The sequence below is a fragment of the Ciconia boyciana genome, chromosome 1 (genome assembly GCF_034638445.1).
Source record: "Ciconia boyciana chromosome 1, ASM3463844v1, whole genome shotgun sequence".
NCBI classification, from domain to species: domain Eukaryota; kingdom Metazoa; phylum Chordata; class Aves; order Ciconiiformes; family Ciconiidae; genus Ciconia; species Ciconia boyciana.
The window spans coordinates 32642254-32661701 of NC_132934.1; the positions used below are offsets into that span (position 1 = coordinate 32642254).

General features: G+C 35.8%; 1 protein-coding gene across 29 annotated transcripts in view; it reads left to right on the forward strand.

Annotated features, from left to right (window-relative positions):
* The first annotated feature begins 1007 nt into the window (after positions 1–1007).
* NRCAM (neuronal cell adhesion molecule) overlaps positions 1008–19448 on the forward strand; it is a 65243-nt gene continuing 46802 nt past the window's right edge. For 14 of the 29 annotated variants that reach the window (XM_072872983.1, XM_072873761.1, XM_072873153.1 and 11 more), the window contains exons 1-8: positions 1008–1086; positions 3996–4192; positions 5116–5238; positions 5618–5788; positions 6242–6298; positions 8425–8536; positions 10521–10705; positions 12100–12231. In XM_072872983.1, coding sequence (XP_072729084.1) covers positions 4054–4192; positions 5116–5238; positions 5618–5788; positions 6242–6298; positions 8425–8536; positions 10521–10705; positions 12100–12231 — 919 coding nt within the window. In that variant the 5' untranslated portion in view covers positions 1008–1086; positions 3996–4053. The remainder of the gene's footprint in view (positions 1087–3995; positions 4193–5115; positions 5239–5617; positions 5789–6241; positions 6299–8424; positions 8537–10520; positions 10706–12099; positions 12232–19448) is intronic. The other 15 variants (XM_072873239.1, XM_072874433.1, XM_072872895.1 and 12 more) reach the window with 2 other exon arrangements.

The window sequence follows — 19448 nt, forward strand, 5'->3', positions numbered from 1 at the left end:
GTGTATTGCTGGACAGACAATTTACAACATTAGACAGGGATGTTCACGGGCATGTTATTAAACTGGTTCCTTTAGATGACACTGAACTATAAACAGATGAATAATGTTGAGGAAGACACCTTTCTCACTATCTTAATATCATAAACAGGATATTTTTTTAATGCAAAAATTGGCATAGATAATGTAACAGATTATAAATTACTTTAAATAGGTAGGCACCAACCACTTTGTCAGGTGAATAAATTCAGTTTTGTGTTACTCTTTCTCGAGTACTTGATAAATCATAAATGTTAAATGTTTGTTTCTCCTGGGGCAATTCACAAGATTGACTATATTTTTGTTGGGTTTTTTAAGGAGAACCAGTACTAGACTTTTCCTACATGTCTACTCTTTTTGGAAACTAGTTACTATTTTTGTCTTTTTTTTACAGTGTTTTAGTTGTAACACATCTTTTACTCCTGAAAAGTAGTTCCAAAAAGCATGCTCTTTATATTAATTCAATATGTTGAGCACAATAAATGTGTGAAAAGTTTACACCCGTAGAGAATTTGGAAATACATAGAATGTTTAGAAATACAAAGCAATGTACTTTTCTTTCTTCTGTGTGGTAAAAAACATTTTGTGTGGGTATATGTCTCACAAGTCTTCATTCAGGGTATGTTGGACTTAGAATTCAACTGTCCTTTGGTTTTTTGAAAATCTTGAAATCTGACACATAGAAATGACATTCATTCGACTTTTTGGCCAAGATCTTCATGTGCTGTAAATCAGCATAGCTCAGTTGGAAGTTAGTATAGCTACACTGATTTACAAGAGTAGAGGGCTTCAGCCTCCTAATAGAAAGGATACTTTAATCCCACTTTTCTGTCAATGATTTGATTGCTAATTGCAATTCTGCTTTCTCTGCTTACAAAACTATCTTGCTGATACTTTGAAAATATTGTTAAATTCCTCTCTGTTTCTTATATTCCATAATGAAGTGTCGCAACCTCCTACGATAACTCAGCAATCTCCAAAAGATTACATTGTTGACCCTCGAGAGAATATTGTAATACAGTGTGAAGCAAAAGGAAAGCCACCTCCTAGGTTAGTAGCATTTTGTTTTGCTTTTGTTGGCCTAACAGCATAGGAAAACTAGGAGAACATAATGTAACTTTTGTAAACTAACAAGTATATGCATATGTATGTGCTTGCACATGCAGAAACATGCACGCACTCCTACCTTTGTAATTTAAACAGCTACCAGATAGTGGCATAAACTTGACTCTTCTCATACTTGACATTTAAGCTTTTCTATAATCATCACACAACTGTGGTATTTTTTTTCTCCTCAAAGCTCTAACAATAAAATAATACTCGACTATTACAAGAGCAGATAGGTAAATGCCCATGGAATGCACTAAGAGGCCTGCCATACTATGAACTGGATCATATTCCAGATTTAGGCATAGTGTCTAAGAAGAATGGACGTTGAATAAATTCAGAGTAACACTAATAAATTCAAATTTAATGTTTTGTAAAACATTCCAGTTTACGAGGCTCATCTTGAAATACATAAGCATTTTTTTGGAAGTTATGTAATGTGTATCAGTTTTAATGATCAGTAGCCTTGATTTACCAAGTGTATTTAATAGCCTCAAGTTTTGGTTTTGGCAGAAATGGTAACCATGTGTATAGATCAGATTCCTGATCGTCTTCCATTTTAAGGCCCTATTTCAGTATCTTGAAATATTTGAAAACTACTTATTCCAAATACTGAGTACCTGGACTGGAAACAGCAGGAGCCGTGATGCATTCTGGCATTGCTAGTAACTGCTTCTGACTTCAGAGACTATAAAGAGAAATGTGCATCTCTCTGTGCTTGGTAGTGTTATGTTTCAGCTTACTTACACGGTCAGTCTATAATTGCTCATTCAGACGCACACAGAGCTCATTAAATGTACTTCCTCTGAATAACCAGGGTTTTTTCTACATTATTACTTCTGGTTGCCTTGGGATCATGATCATTATGACCATGCCTTGAGATCATTCTGGGCAGCAGAATGGAGAAGATGGAGATTATCTGGGATACTGTCAACTTTTCTAGTGTTCTGTTAATGGTAGGAGTGCCATAAAGCTGCTATGTTTACCAGCATTTTTATTTAGCAGGCACAATGCCATTCTTAAGAGTCTGGGTGTTGACCTGGAGGATCAGATTATTATTGTGCGCTTTGGGACAACTGTAGTGCTTCTGCAGATGTTTCTCTTGAAGGCCTTTTTTGTGTTGGATTTACCTGAGAGACTAAGAGCACTGTCCGTGACACTGACATATCTGAGTCACGTGCCAGGGCTCTCTGTTGTACAGCCTCACCTTTCCATCAAACCTGTATCTTGCTTTGTTCCCCTGCTACAGAGGAAGTGACAGGATTTAAGTGCAGAATTTTCTAATGAGTTTTATAAGCTTGTGCTTAGTTTTGCTTATTTTTAAAGATATGACATCCAAATAATTTATTTCAATAATTAGTCTGGTCCGTCAGTCTTGATGATGTGAAAATGCATATTGGAACTTGAGCTGCTTCAAAGCTCTGAAGTTGAAGATGAACTTTCCCAGCCCGGAGTGTGAATTGTTTGTTAAAACAGGGTAACTTCTTATTGGGGAGAGCAGCTGGCATAAAGGTTTATGGATACCTATAGCTTGAGCAGCAAAGATTCTGACTTTCATGTATCTCAAATTCAGGGTTTCGTACCACATTTGTCACCTCTCATTTGAAACTACATTACAGTTCCCTGTATCCTTCAGTGTTATTGGTGGCAAAGGATTACAGGAACCCCACGTTCTGCAGCTTCACCCGCAAAGTCGTAAGAAACAGGTTCACTATTGGTTCAGTATGCGCACTAGTCCTCCCAAAAGCACTGCAGTGTGGTGCAGTGCTGCTGGTCAGGTCCAGTTCTTCTGCTCTTCCCCACCACAAAATGCAAATAGCATGCCCAGTCTTGCCCTCCTACTGCAGAAGGTCAGCACACAATTTGAGTCACTTAAAATTTGAGCTTTTCTAGTACTGTATATGTTTATACTTTTAGGAAGCATTCAAACAGTAAGTATATATAGTGTTTGTGTTTAAGGTTATGAAGCAGAAGTGTAACAAGTAGGAAAACTGCTGTTCACAACATTTGAACCTGTGAGTGCTCAGCACTTCACGGGCGTTGGTCTTGTTCTCTGTAACTATACTTTTAGCCATTAACAAAGCACATGTAAGAAATTGGTGTTTATGGTAGTATAAGTTGCAGACTGAATCTCTGCTTTTTTTTTTTTTTAATGAGTTCTAATAGTCTTAATTTTTAGTGACTACTTTTCAAAACATCTCTTGCTTTGAGTAACACCAGTATAAATTTACTAGATTAATTATGGGCTATCAGACTGCAAAATTTCATTTAAAGAATCATGGTTGTTTGTGTTAGAGTAGTGAAAATAAATCAAACTAACCATACAGTCTTTAATTCACTCGCATTACTTTAAAATGGCCAAACCAATTAAAAGAAATGGTCTCCTGCTGGGACCTGAGATGACACATTTCAGCCCAGAGCAAGTTTTTAAAGGCAGGTTTATAAACCCTTTCAACAATAGGTTTTATAATGGAAATGCTAATGCAGCTTTAGCAATATCAGTTCTCACAGATGTTACTGTATCATCTTTAGTAGAAAGAAAATCAGTTCTTTTCCATAAACGATTAACTTCAGAATCTTTTAATGTAATTTTTTTTTTTTAAATATTGCCTTTGAAATGGATCCTGTTAACAAGTTCAGCCAAGCCTTTTATCTTAAAATATTGCCAGATTTCTTATATTAAAAGTGCTCTATTACTTTATTAGTTAATTTAGTTTGGAAACAAGTCTTACTTATCTGCTAAAGAAAAAATACCGTGTATTATTGAAAATTACTTTTTTCTTCTTTCTGTCCGTACAATCTACAAAAGGCAAATGAAGAAGAAACTTTTCTTTTTGTTTTTATTATTTTAGCTTCTCCTGGACACGCAATGGAACTCATTTTGATATAGATAAAGATGCACAGGTAACAATGAAACCAAATTCAGGGACCCTTGTGATCAATATTATGAATGGTGGGAAGGCAGAAGCGTATGAAGGAGTATACCAGTGTACAGCAAGGAATGAACGAGGAGCAGCCATTTCCAACAATATTGTTATAAGGCCTTCTAGTAAGTGAAGCTCTTAATGTTCATAAAATGTGAAACACTTCAATTTGCTTATTTTCTTATGAATGTTTCGGGGGTTTTTTTTCCTGTCTTAAAAATTTAATCATCAAAGTGATCATGTTAGAAGGTATTGTATAGTTTCTGGTATTCAGATTTAATAATGTAATGCATGTTCTCTCCTATGTTCCTTGGAAAACTTAATAACTAAAATGCTCTCCTGATTTTTTTTGTATGTCTGGATGAACTGTGATGTTTAAAATTGGGTTGTATATATGACGCTACAATTAAAATAAAATGTTTAAATCCTTAATGCACATCATTGATGAGGACAATTTTTATTCTCTTTCTGATGCATGTATTCCATAGTTTTTATAATAGCTTTAATACAGAACAGATTGGGACAAAAAAGAAGATAAAGCTAAAAAATTTTGATTAATGGTAGGCTATTCCTACAGCTTTTTATGTGATTTTTATCTCAGATCAGTTTTTCACGCTTCTCAGCTTAAAATGTGCTGTTCTCACATGTTTTAATAAAACTGTGTGTGTATCATACTGTTTCAGGAAAGTCTACCTTTTTGTCTAAATTAGTGCATCACTTTTTTTTTTTTTTTTTGCATTATCATAGTTAAAACTTTCCAAGACTGTTACAGAACCTTTAATGAGTAGCCAAAATAATTTGAATCAGTTGGTTATACTTTCAACAAATAATTGCTGTAAAAAATGTTTTAAAGAAAACCTACTTTTCTCCCAAGAAAACATAAAAAAGAACAAAAATTCAATCTTTAGTAAACATGATAGGACTTAATATTCTGATGCATGTAGTTCTGATGTTCTGATAACATTCTGATGCATGTGCATTTCTTCTTTAAATTCTGGAATTTTTGGCAACCCATAGTTTGTAAGTGTATTAAAATTGCTTTCTATAGGATCCCCTTTATGGACAAAAGAAAAACTAGAACCAAATCAGGTTCGAGAAGGCGATTCACTAGTACTACACTGCAGACCTCCTGTTGGCTTACCACCACCTATAATATTTTGGATGGATAATGGTGAGTTTGGTTTTTTATGCAGAATTAGTTTACTTTTTGCAGTTTTTCTACATAGTTGATCATTGCTTACCAAGACCACAGATGGTGGAGTTTCCCTCTAAGTTAAAATTCAAAGAATTTCCATTTCTGTAGAAATGAAGAAACAAGCAGATATGCAGCCCAAACGCATGAAGCCAAAAGCAGCTGGAGATCTTAATGTAAGTTGTAGATTAACACACTGGGGAAGAATGGGAAGACAAGGGAGCTCAAGAGGAAACTTAGAAAGGTCTATATATTTACAAACCCACAAACAGCGTACTCAAGCGAATGTGGAGTCTGCAGATCATAATAAAGGAGTGTGTATTATAACTGAGATAAATGTGTTCTTGTTTTTCCTTAGCTTTCCAAAGGCTGCCTCAAAGTGAAAGAGTTTCCCAAGGTCTAAATGGAGACCTTTATTTTTCTAATGTACAACCAGAAGACACCCGGGAGGACTATATCTGCTATGCAAGATTTAATCATACGCAAACTATACAGCAGAAACAACCCATTTCGGTAAAAGTATTTTCAAGTAGGTATTGCATTACCTAATTACATACTTACATAGTATCTATACAGAATTCTCAAGTTATTTTCCAAAGTTAAGTAGTGTTATGCTAGGGAATTTTGTCATTTTAATTCTGAATAAGAAATTACATTACTGTATAAACTTAAAATGTAATCTCCAGTTTTCCTGACATACAATTCATTTTAAAAGCTGTCATTTTTTCCCTTTATAAGGTTTTGTCATTTGAAAAAATGTTTTGTAAGATTTGAAATATTGGAAAAATACAGTGTAAAAAGTAATAGTTTTCAGATGATTTTCATGTCCAAGAATATAAAATTATTATGATTATTGTAACTGTTGAAACAAATTAATCAATCATTTGATTAACTCACCGTGGCCATATCATCACCTTTTGATTCCCAGTACTTTGATTTATCCCTCTTGTATGCATTCTTCATTATATTCTGTTTATTTCAGTGGATTCATTGAATGACACTATAGCTGCTAATTTGAGTGACACTGATATTTATGGTGGTGAGTTACACTGGTCCCCACTGATATTCCCTGTTTCACAGTAGCATTTAGTTAACTAACTTCACCTCCATGGCTACTTAACCTTTTGTTCCCTTTTCGGTTTCTAATAAAGGTATCTATTAGTGCTGGTGATAATACATGTTTAGAAAGGAGCTGCACAGTGTGATCCTTTCAAATATTTAATGTTTCAATGTTATTGTAACATATAGCTCCTAAAAAACGTAAACTCTTATAATAAATAAGTCCTTTCACACTGGGGCAGATTTTAAAAACTGTCTATTTGATTGCTTCTATACTGTGTTGCTTTTTTATATTTTTCCTCCAATTTAACTAGTAGTTTGATATGTTCATTATCACTAGGACTATTCAATATCACATGCTGCATAATAACAATTAAGCATTTAACAGATGCACTTCACATTTAATAGTTTATTGAATGTACCATTCATTTTTAACATATTTCATAAGTGTAAAATCTAAACACTTTAATACTATCTGTATAAATAACTTTGTAGGGGAAAGATGAGTTTTGTTTGTCTGGTGTTTAAGCTGATCTTTACATTAATCTGTGTTTAATGGTCTTTTGTATATTGTGAATTAAATCCTCCCAAACAGGTGTATGTGTGTTTAGCAAGGCTGACTTTGGAGCAACATTGATACTGTAACACTTGAGGTTCTAGACTCTCCATTTGATGCTGTGTGAGATAGATAGAAAATACATGATATTTCTTCTAGTTTTGTCTTTTTCCTTGTCAAATGAGGCTTTGTACATATTAAACCATAACTTATGGGAATCTAAAATAAAACAGGGGCAGGGAATATTTTAATTCTCTGCATAAAAATAAGATGTCATTCAGGAACAAACAAGAAATATGTATCTGAACACAGACTTATATATTAGCTGCAATTAGTGAGGAAAACACCATTCGGTTGGCTCACAACTCAGAAATACCAGAGGTAATTCTGAATTTTCATAGTCTTGCAAAAGGAGTCAGCAGTCCTTAGCAGGGCCGAAATTGGGTAGATTAGTTATTGCTTGTGACTATCAACTGTGTTCCTCACTCTAGACGGCCCTTTTCTCCCAACTTTAAGTTGTTTACGTACTAGTTTTTAAGGAATTCATAGCACATACTGATCAAAATTAAGTGTTCTATTTATGTTAATCTATCAGTAAATCCTGTACCCTAATAAAGAAGAGCTTATTATGTTTCTGCTCACATTTAGAAAAAATACAATAATTTACTGTAATGGTTCAGACTGCTACTGCACTTTAGAGCAATTTAATCCTATATTTTAAAATTGCTATAAAAGAACATTAGAGTATTTACAGAAAGCACTCTGTTATTACAGAAAGTACTCTTATTCTGACTTCAATGAAGGCATATGAACTACCATAATACTTCAAAAGCCAACAGAGTATAATGTCAGAAATGGGTCTTATATTTATACCTGTCTGTTTACAGTGGTTATTTCTTGCAGGGTAATCAATGATTCTTTATTACCAGACTGGGGAACAGCTTGAATTAAAGTTAAATATATAGTAAGAGGAGAATACAAGGCTTAACTTCTGAAAAGATGCCTCACATTGTCTAGAAAATTAAACAAAGCATATTGCAAAGTGGAGTGTACCTTTTATCCCCTTGGTTTATGTTTCTGAATACAATAACTTTGCTTTATTTGTGTTTTGATAGAAGACTAGAAATAATTGGTAACTTTCAGTGTTGCACTATGACTCACATCAGTGACCTCTTACTCCCTGTAATAGTTCTGCTGAAGTGAATAAGGGCTGTTTAGGATTAAAGCTCAGCATCCATCCATCAGGCTGCATAGTGGCTTATGTAAAAACTATGTATCAATTGCTCCCGACTTTAATAATAACATTTTTCATGTATGTGTTCAAAATTATAGCATTTAACAGGTTGAGATATGTTATGTCTGTCAAAAACCTGATTTGTTGAACTGTGTAGTTGTGTAACACAATGATTTTTAATTAAAAGACCAATGTGGAGCAAAATCTCTGTCCAAAATGTGAGAATGGATGTACGCATTTGATCAATATTAAAATAAATAAATAAATATTAAAATAAAATTTAGACATTAATTATTTTATTTTTTTCTTGTTCCAGCCAAGCCAGTTACAGAGAGGCAACCAATTCTTCTAACACCAACAGGTAGCACAAGTACCAAAGTGGAACTCAGAGGAAATGTGCTTTTGTTGGAGTGCATTGCAGCAGGATTGTGAGTTACTTTTTAGACAGTGTTTTTTCTAAATAAAAATACAGAAACAGAGGGAAACATTTCAGAGGTGCTTAAAATGTTACCACTGTATAAGCTTAGGTATTTCAACGAAACAGAAATGTACAATGGAATGAAACAGAAATGTAAAATGCTCTTTTAAGGAAGTCCACCATTTACTTGGGCATCAGCAGATTTTAAAACTGACCATGAACATAAATATTACGGCCTCTGCCTTCTGATCTCCCCAAACCCTATGCACAGCATTCAGGTTGTACCATTGTTTTTTTAAACGACACAAGGAAGAAACACCAATAGGGTAACCTTGGACACACATCTGCAGAATTGCACTCAGGAATCAAGCCTCTGTTTTTTTCCTAAATTTGCAATCAGGCTCTCAAATTATATAAAAATAGATAAGAATCTGCTGGTCTAATCTGAAAAAGCTGCTCATATATGCTAATAATTACTTAGTAGATCAGCTAGGTGGGAGTTGTTAGAACATACCTTCAGCTCCTTACATCCAATTTCTCATTGTAATTGAGTTTAATTGGTACTTGTTTCTTTGATGTAATGCAAGTTTGCTTCTGCTGGTTATTGTGCAAGTAGAAAATGACTAAAGAGCAATTTAACTTCATGAACTAGTTTGATCTTAAATCAATTTCATTCTCAGGTAGAAATCTGAGAATAGATTAGGTAGTGCAGAAGTGCTAGTACCTATTTCAGGAACTGTAAACATGTTTACAGTGCACAAAAGCACATAATGCAGAGTGCTCTGAGGTAGCCATGAGGAAAGCAAATAACTGCAAATGATGCAGCACAGCATCATGCACATGTATTCACTTGCATAAGCTCCATAGGGCACGCTCATGCACAGCTTGACACAGCTTGATACAAGCATCAGTGCAGTATTTCTGTCTCAGCTGTGGTCTGCTCAGGTGCCTTTGCATCAGCACCACTAGCAAAACCACACCTATGAGTGGGAGTAGCATCAGCTCAGGTAATCTTCACCTGCAATATAGTTACATGCTTTTTGACAACCCTGCAATAAAAATATTCAGCAATCCAAACTCCAATAAAATGGCTGGATAAAAAAAATATAATATTATACATTATATGGCTTTGTGTCTTTAGCCGTCATGTAATTTTAAAAAAAAATAATTCAATGAGGGAAGCTTACATAGTTGTCCACAAAGGGCCAGATTCAGATTTTGTTTAAAACAACTATTCCTAATTACTGATACTATAATTAGAAGTCAACTTTGCTAGGTGTCCGTGTTATAAAATATGTGATATTAGACTGCTAAGGGAATATTTGCCTTGAATCATTACTGTTTGAGACAGGACATTCTACTCAGTAAGCCACACCTTGTAATTTCTTGTAATATTAAAAGTATATCTCCATGTGTTTGGACAACTTTCAACTTCAGTGGACACCAAGGGGCATAGCCAAGATTTAGACGTGGTGCAGTGACAAGTAGCCATACTTGACTCAGCACTGACATGGTTTTCTTCATTTCTCATAGGAAATACTTCTGTCTCCTTACAGCTCTGCTGTAAAATTTATGACGTTCATGAAGCATTAGAGTATTGCTTAAATGAAGGACAATTGTATAACTTGTCATTATCTAGAAACTACCTTTAAAATCACCATGAGCATCAATTTAATAGTATAAGTGCAATAAGATTTGAAACACACTTGTACTCATTTCTTAACCATCAGGGTTTTTAGATTAATCAGCAGACAAATGTATTCTATAATTATTAAGCCTACGAACAGATGGCCATTGACAGTGTTAGTGAGGCTTGTCATTTCCTAGAAACAAATGCTGGCATATTTTGCACATTTGCTGGACATGCCCCAAAATCTGGGTAAAGGCTCTTAAAATAATTATTTGTAAAATGTATGTTCAAAAAATTAATGTATTGAACTCTCATCTTCCTTTTCTCCAGTCCCTAAATTTGATCTGTGCTTTTGCTTCTCCAGACCCACACCGGTAATCCACTGGATTAAAGAGGGTGGGGAACTGCCAGCCAACAGAACATTTTTTGAAAACTTTAAGAAAACTCTCAAGATTATAGATGTTTCTGAAGCGGACTCTGGGAACTACAAATGTATAGCAAGAAATATATTAGGTTCTGCTCATCATGTCATTTCAGTAACTGTGAAAGGTAATACTAAAATAATCCTTAGTGTAATATTGTCAGTGTCCAGCATGCAAGATTGAAGTAAGCTTTCCAGGATAAAATATAGCTGAAAGGATGAATGATAATGGTAAAAAAACCCCTGAGGAAATAATCATTAAACTGACTGAATTCTACCACTTTTTAAAATATGTTATTTTATAAAGCAACAGGCTAAATTAAGACTGTACTGTAACAGTAGTGAAATAATTTCTTAGCTTGTACCAGTGCTACATTTATTTTAGATCTTTTGATTAGCTGTCATTAGACTGCTTCTTTCCCTTGTTTTTGTATCTTCCTCCCCATCTCTCTTCTTCATCTCCTTATTTTCTCCATTCATATAGACCAGATTCTTTCTCTTCTCTATTTTACTATTTGTCTTGTGGTCTTATATTTTTCTTCCTTTTTCTCTCCTAATTGACATTTCTGGTTTTCTGTCTTCTTCAAGTTTTTTACCCAAGATGATGTCGTACCAGTTCTAAAAACAGTTACAGTATGTTTGTCCAAATTGAGGAATTGTAAGCATGTTTTGAATACCATGAAACAAAAAACCCAGAATGACAGCTAATTAATCATTGAAATAATCAACTGCAGTGCTTACTTTGCATGCTAAATAGACATTTATTTTATTGTAGACCAGTGTCATTTTATGATCACATTCAACCTCCTTTTTAAGAGCAGAAGTTTAATTTTCTGTTTGCATCTGTCCATCAATCCAAAATCTGAAATCTAATTGCAAGATGTGATAACATATGCTATTTGTGGTTATTTATTGTAAAAGAGATGGAGACATAGATGAATATCTTTTGGTAAGGACAGTGTTCCATCCATGTTGATCTCTGTGTGTTTTCAGCTGTCTGAAGTAAACATCTGGCCCCACTGCAATCACCCATTGAATTCAGCAAGACTGAGGATTTTTCCATTTCTAAATGTCACCCTTGACATGAAATATTTTATGTAATCAAACCTAAATTCATTTCTAACAGCCTGTGAGCATGGATATCTCTGAAATTAATCAAAAGACCACTCTAGTCTCTGCAGATGCCATACTCAGATAAATTTTACTTTCTTTAGGAAAGGCAAATTAGATTCGAAGCAAGGAACCCTAAATGAAACAAATAGCCTCTTGTTGCTTATCTCAGAATTTTAATGCAGTGGGTAGCCAATAGCTCAGTTTAGCCAAAGTATAATCTACCGGTTAATCATTGAGTATCACATATATATATAAATATATCTATATTAAAAAAAATCAACAGCGTAAGTGTAAGTCTGTAACTATACGTACCTTGTTTGAATTATCTTCTGGTTACCATGACTGTGCCTTATGATTTTCTGTACATAATTTTGGAAAACAATTGCTGTGTTTCTCTTCCTAATTCCAGCTGCCCCGTACTGGATAACAGCACCTAGAAACTTGGTCTTGTCTCCTGGAGAAGATGGGACATTGATCTGCAGAGCTAACGGCAACCCAAAGCCTAATATAAGCTGGTTAGCAAATGGTGTTCCCATAGCAAGTAAGATTCTTAATTACCTTACAGGAGGATGAGTAAGAGAATATGAGGAATATCAGGGTGGTTTTTTTCAAATATAAATGAAGAGCATGTATTTGAGTAGTTTTTGCCCGACAGGTAATACTAAATTATAAATGAGGTGATAAAAATACTGTGGTTCATAAAAGTGGAACAACAAAATATGCCCCTAATGTGCTTGAGAGCACTAAAATTTGTGACTGTACTCCTAGCTATTCTGCCTGGTGTTCTGCTGGTAGCATCCTTGTGGAGATGGGGCCGTAGTAACAAAGCTGCGCTATGCCCCTTTTACAGGGATATTGCTGGGGTGTAATTTTTACCATTGTGTTGCCGTGGCAGTCATGTTTGCTAGATGTCTCCTTTGCCTCCCCACTGCAACACTAATTTTGTCTAGGAATCGTAAAGGTGACATAAAAAGTCAAGTCCTCACATCTGTGGATGTACAGAGCACTTTTGCAAGATTTGCAGCTTAGAGTATGTTTGAGCCTTGCAGGCTTCAGCACTAAAAAGCAGCAGCAGCAAAACTGACTGAATGCGTCAGCAAGTGCCTGGCAAACAGCTTGTGCCAAGTAGGTGTCAAAGAAAAGGAACCCCTAAGGCAGTGAAACAGCTGTTTCTGTGTGCATGGGAAAGAAAAGCAACCCTGAGTTGGTGATTGAGTCACTTAATTGTTGCAGGGTAATGACTGGCAACACTGTTAGACAGACACAAGATAGCTGCTATATATAGCACAACTTTACTTGGGAAGAACTTGCTGGAGGACTCTGCAGTGTGTTGTCAGCTGGGTTTGCACTCGGCATAGGCTGTACCGTAAAATCACACTTGGTTCTCCTACCCTTGTCCTTCCTCTTTCACAAAACGATCTTATAAAAACAGACAATCTATGCTGTTGACTCGTGAGAGATAATGTGCTCTAAAATATTGGTCTGTGCTGACCTATTGCAAGTATGACAGTGTAACTTTCAGGAGTTTCAGGAGATGTTTAAGTCTGTTGATGAAGTACAGGTCACAGAGTTTGGGACGTGGAGGAGGATTCTCTACAGCGAGAATCTAGGAAACAGCAACAGGTAAATGAGAACCCTCATTAGATATATTCAAAATATTCGGGATACAAGAGAGATTAAACCGAACTGGAGGGGAAAATAGGCAACTTTGGGGGGAAGAGTAAGGGTATATATTGAAACAAACAGAAATATTTAGCAAAGAACCTGTTTCAGGAATCCTAATTAAATGTAAGTTGAGATCTCTAGCCTGAGATTTAAAATGAGGAGTTTCCATTGGTTAAATAAGTTATGTAAGCTGACATTAACCACCTCATCAAACAATGGTATTACAGGAAAACAGGAAAATATCAATGTAATATTTTATTGTATATATTGGACATAAATATATCATAATGCATGCCTTATAATCAAAGTTTGGTACCTGTCCTGCTCTTTTCTTTCTGGGTTTTCAGTGGTCTCATCTTCCTTACTATTTTCTATATAGTTACCATTAACTTTTTTTGGTTTGTTTTGAGGAGATTTTTATCCTGCTGTCCTGATAGTTTAACTCTTCTTTTCAGGCCTCCTGACTAGTAAAATCTTTTTCACCTGGTTATGAGATTCGCCTTTGCCTTGCACTGCTTCCTTGTCAAAGCTGTAGGACATGCTGTTCAAACAACAGACAAGAACATTTTCCAGAAAAGCAATGATGTGTTCTGCATTCTTGCAGGATAGCAGTAAAACATTAAGAAACAAGAGAGTTTCCAGAAGCAACTGCAGGATGCCACCAAATTTCCCAAATAGGAAGGCAGTATATATTGGCTGGCTGGCCTCGAGGAATCAGTACACAGAGTCTTACTGAAGGGAACTCAGTAAAAATTAAGAGACTTTAATTAAATTACCCACTCAACCTCAGTCGGGGGAAAAAAAAAAGAAAAGAACACAGGAAATAAATAACTGGGTAGCTCACCCTTATGTTAAAGGTCACTTTCACTGCTGAGAAAAGCTGAAGTTTTATCCACCTTAAATATTTAAGTGCAAGTTGATTGGATGCTCCAATACACTGAGTCTGTCAGGGCATCTAAGAAAGAGAAGCATCGTGATCACAGAAAGTGCAGTTCTTAAGATTCTTGTGATTTCGTATTATTCTGAGTTACCAAAAGCTGGTCTGGAAACCACCAAGTACAGTGTGCCTTTTTGTTCACTTGTTACTAAATTATAGAATTGAGCCCCTCCTCTTCCAACTGAATGATTAGTAAAGCACTGTAAAAGGAAACTAAAGCAGCTGTTTCAGCTTCAGGGCAGTGCTGAGAGCGCTACACCCATGGCAGGATTTCAAAGAAAAAGAGCTACATTTGAATTTCAAAGCCTTGCTGTCATCATATATCCCACAATGTGCCTCCTGTGGCCCAGTAATCTATTTGCAATACTTTAATTTTCTATTGGAAAGCACAACTGGGAGATGCTTAATTCTTCCGGTTTTGTTTTTCCATAATGGAGTCAGACAAGGAAGGGGGAGCGTTGAAGAAAGAACCATTCGTCCATATCTCAGTCAAAGAGTGAGGCTTAAATACCAAAAGGGAAAAGGGAAGAAAAACCAAAAATGTAGTGTGTCTTAAGCACCTATGGAAAAAAAATTGCAGTGGTGTAAATTTTGTTCCAGATGATATAAATCAGAGTAAAAAGATATTTTTAAATGAGGATTTTAGGTTTCTTTGAAATATTTTAATTAATTTTTTTCAACAATAATGCTTAAAAGAAAAACTCCAGCATGTCTGAAAAGAAAGCTGCTTCAGACATGCTGGAGTGATAAGGACCTCACCTCCTCATGTTTACTCACAGGAGTAATTTGAACTCACATGCATAGTCCCATTGAGGTCAATTAGAATTACTTTGGCAAGTAGCAACTGAAAGTTCAGGCCATGACTCTGCCTTGCCTTGTGCTTCAATTAACACTCAAGTTCTGCATTATTTATACCGCTGCGTAATCCGTTGTGTTTTACTGCTTAGATATTCAGCATGGTTTTACAAAAGGGAAACCATGCATAAAGTATCTCAACTTTTAAGAAAGTAACAACCCAGATTAATTGGGAAAGGGAAGCACTTTCATAATTGGACTTCAGAAAGGCATTGCAAATACTGCACAAAAGACTAATTTATTGGTTCAGTAGTTTATAGTTAATGATGAGCTATTAAATATTAAATACACACACTTAGATTTATACAAAGTAGTGCACTGAAAGGCGCTATTTATCTTCTTTCAACATGTTCTTCACTTGTTTATATCACATTTCACATTGAATCTTAGGTTTTAGTTAGTCTCCATTAGTAATCACATTGAATTTAAGGGAGAAACATTAGACCTTAGATTTCCTTCATGAAAGGCTTCGATAATCCCTGGCTCAGAGATTCGTCATCTGTCATGTTCTCTGTGAGTACACACACAAGCTGTTCACCACAGCCATGGGAGGGTGGGGAGAAGTCTGCTGGACTCTGATGCCCCGAGGAGTTCAGTCTCGGAGAGGAGAGGACTGCCAGGGCAGACATTTATCCACTGCTTCTGCTGTCGTTGTGTTGGAACTGTACATCTGGCCTAGGAACTGCAGCAGATGTAAAAACCTTTGATAATCAGGTTTTTTTGTTCTGCACAAGATAGTCAAAGGACGATTGTGGCTAGTGCAGGTAATAACCTACTGTCCCTTTGGAGGTAATAGTACTATCAGAATCAGAAATTTGGAAACAAGGATTTCAGTGATCACAGGAAAATATTTTGCTGAGGAGCGAGTGAGATTGGTAAGAAAAGGAAAAGGGCATCTTCTTCTGTGTCCCATCTCTTCCAGAATTAAGTCTTTGTCAGTTCACTGTAAGGGGTAGAGTAAGGCAAAACTGGATTACTTTTTTCTTGTTTTTCTTGCTTAGGTTCAGTCTTGGTTTGACCCTATAGGTTCTCAAGTGTCTGATGCACTATACTGCCCACCCTTGCTATTTCACTACCAGTTTTGTGTTCAACTCTGAAAGCATAGCTTCCAGCCTCCCTCCCCCACAAAATAAAAGAAGAAAAAAAGGATTCTAGTCACACAACATTCTCTAAATACATAATATGGTATTGAGGCAATATGATCAGAGATGAGAGAACAGGTCTGTCTTGCATAATAGCCCCTGATTTGGACTTTCAGATGTTATAAGGAAAGTCAGCTACAGCTAGAGGAATGTTAACTGGATGCTCATTCATAGACTGTATGGTTTATGATCTACAGAAAATCAGGAGGTCCCTCCATAAGGGACATATCTTCCTATCAAGCCACCTTGATGACTACATGCTGGATGTTCCTCCCAGTTTTCTTGGCTGGTTGATTGATAATGTGAAGTCCTGGTTCTATCACATTCTCCTGTTGTTGTAGCTAATCTATCTGAAAACAGATGTCCAAAATTATACAAATAATTCTTAAAAAATCCTATTTCAGTCAGTCAACTGTAGTTAGTTTTAACCACAGAAAGACTTTTCTAGTTTTGAAAATGGTTACTGTATTCATAAATTACTCATGAATGTGAGTTTTTGGAAGAATAAGCAGATCAAGAAGAATGATAGAATACTTCTAGCAAAAGTTACTATAACACAAATGATCCTGTGATCCTGTCAGAACTCGAAAAGCATACGTGAGCATCACTATACAAGGACCATATGTTTCTACATTCATATCAGAAAAAAAGCACCTAACCTGTCTTTGCTTTCTTCATATATTTCCACAATAACAGGGTCTTCAAAGCTCTCCCTGAAGTTAGAGTTGCTGAAAATCATGGCTTAAGAGCCAGTGCTGATCTCATGCTCCCATTTACAGTCACTATTATTTGTGCATAAACTTAAGGACAGAATTACAGTAATAGTAGAACTACAACAACAAATGTTCAGTATAAAAATCTAAATCAAATAATTGTCTCAGTTTCTCTGAGAAACTAATATTCTGCTATTGAAACAAAATGATAGCTCAGCTTTACTAAAGAAATGAGTGACTAAGCACTATAACACTTAAACAACAGACTTTGTGTTATTACATTTGTTTTCCAACAATCATATATAGTCATGGTGAATGCATAGCAGGACTGATTACTTTTGATTCATAACTTTGATTTGCTAAAGAAGATGCAGGCATCTAAAGACAGTAATGAGTATTTCTGCTCTTTTCTGAAGAGAAATTATTCTCTGCTTTCACTGTGCTTTTCTGTGACATTTTACTGATCTAGGTAAGATTAGCTCTTACACATGCTGAAGATGTACGTGTTCTCATTGATACAGGGAAAAGCAGTCAAGTCATTTTATCCCTTTCTTTTCCAGCTTGTTTTCAGCCAGAGGGAATCTGTACTACAACATCTGAGGATGACATAAGCATTTTCACTATAGAATAGAAACAGTTAGTACTCACATATCCTACAAACTATGATAGTAATCCACAACATGCTTCTGGAAAAAAATATATACTACCTTAGGTTACATCATACTTCTCAGGCAACAAAAACCACCCTGGTTCAGTGCCCTCTGGGACCTGGAGTCTAAGTTAACAGAGCTGAGAACTTCTGATGTCAGCTGGATCTCATTCTCACTTTGTTGTATTTCAGAATGGGTAACAGTATAATATACTCAGTAAACTCTGAGTTCAGGAATGATGATTTTCACGTTATTAGCTTTTTTAAACAATAGCAAATTACAGAATCACAATCAAAGGTATATACCTCTTTCCCAGTAAATTATTTTCAGTCTTCATTTTTTGTTAGGTTATTTTAAAACCACAGTATCACAACATAGTTGAGCATGAAAGGAACATCTAGTCCAACGTGCCTCCTCGAAGCAGGGTGTTATCTGGTTGGTCAGGACTGTGTCCAGACAGATTTTGATTATCTCCAAGGTCAGAGACTCCATCACCTCCTTGGGCATCCTGTTTCAGGGTCTGACCACCCTCACAATAAAAACTTTCTTTTTATGTTTAAGTTAAAAATCTCACAACTCCAAGCAACGGGTTTTTTTCCCAATTTTACACAGAGCTTAAAGATCTGAGCTAAAGAATTTGAAGTTGGTAGACCAATTTAATGTCTTAATAATTTTCTGCCCCAAATACATATCTTTCTTATAGATCAGGATGAAGTTTGTATCATTTATTTGGACTGATAACATTATATTTTATACTGCATCATCAGTTGGCAGTTGTTCTGTTCTTCATTGTGTTTAGCTTCCTGCATATGCATAAATGCACATTGACCAGCAATTAAAATTGATCAGGAAAATGAAATACTTCAACAGAAAAGGGTAAAACATCTCAACAAAATCTGGATTTTTTCCTTCCAGTTTTAAGCATAATAGTGTGTTTTAACTGCTTCTGTTCAGAGAGCACATTTCATTCTGTCTTTTTTCTCCACAAAAAAAGTAATAATGGTGCCATAGCGGTTGTTTAAACATCCTAACAAAAGTAATTGCTTGGGCTGTCTGAACTTTATGAAACAGATGGAAGTATGCATTCAGATGAAAGGAAGATATTCAGGGTGCTGATGACTAACTATGACAAAAGTATCTGATGGAGGTTATACCTTCTCTGTACAAGAATATGTTGTACATGGCTATAGAGTCAAGAAGCTGTCTTGTTATACAAAGTGATGGAAAAATTAGGTGAAACCAGGCAATCAGGTCTTTGTCCAGAAAGGACACAAACACGTTCATAAGCTGAGACTTGATGTTATTGGGAGTAAAGGTTGGCTGTTACAGGGCACATGTTCAGCTGTCTGATACAGCAGCAGAACTCCTATAGCAAGTCCTCATCATTCATTATCCTGATTGTACAAACCCTTTTTAAGTATTATGTAATTCTTTGCTATTTTGCTATCAGTGCCAAATTCAGATTTGTCAAGCATGTCAAAAGCATTTTATCCTTTTCGTGTAGCTATCCTGTAATGTGACTAGAATCCTTGTAAAAGCAAGCAGTGCTTGACTGGCCCTGCCATTGCTCTCTTTCCCCAGAAAAATTAAAAAAAGGACATGGAAAGGGCTGAAGTACTGCATGCCTTCTTTGCCTCAGTCTTTACTAGCAAGACTGACCTTCAGGAATCCCAGGTCCCAGAGACCAGGGGAAAGGCTGGAAAGAGATGTACCCTTGGTGGAAGAGGATCAGGTCAGGGCATATTTAAGCAAACTGGACATACATAAGTCCATGGGCCCTGATGGGATGCACCCAC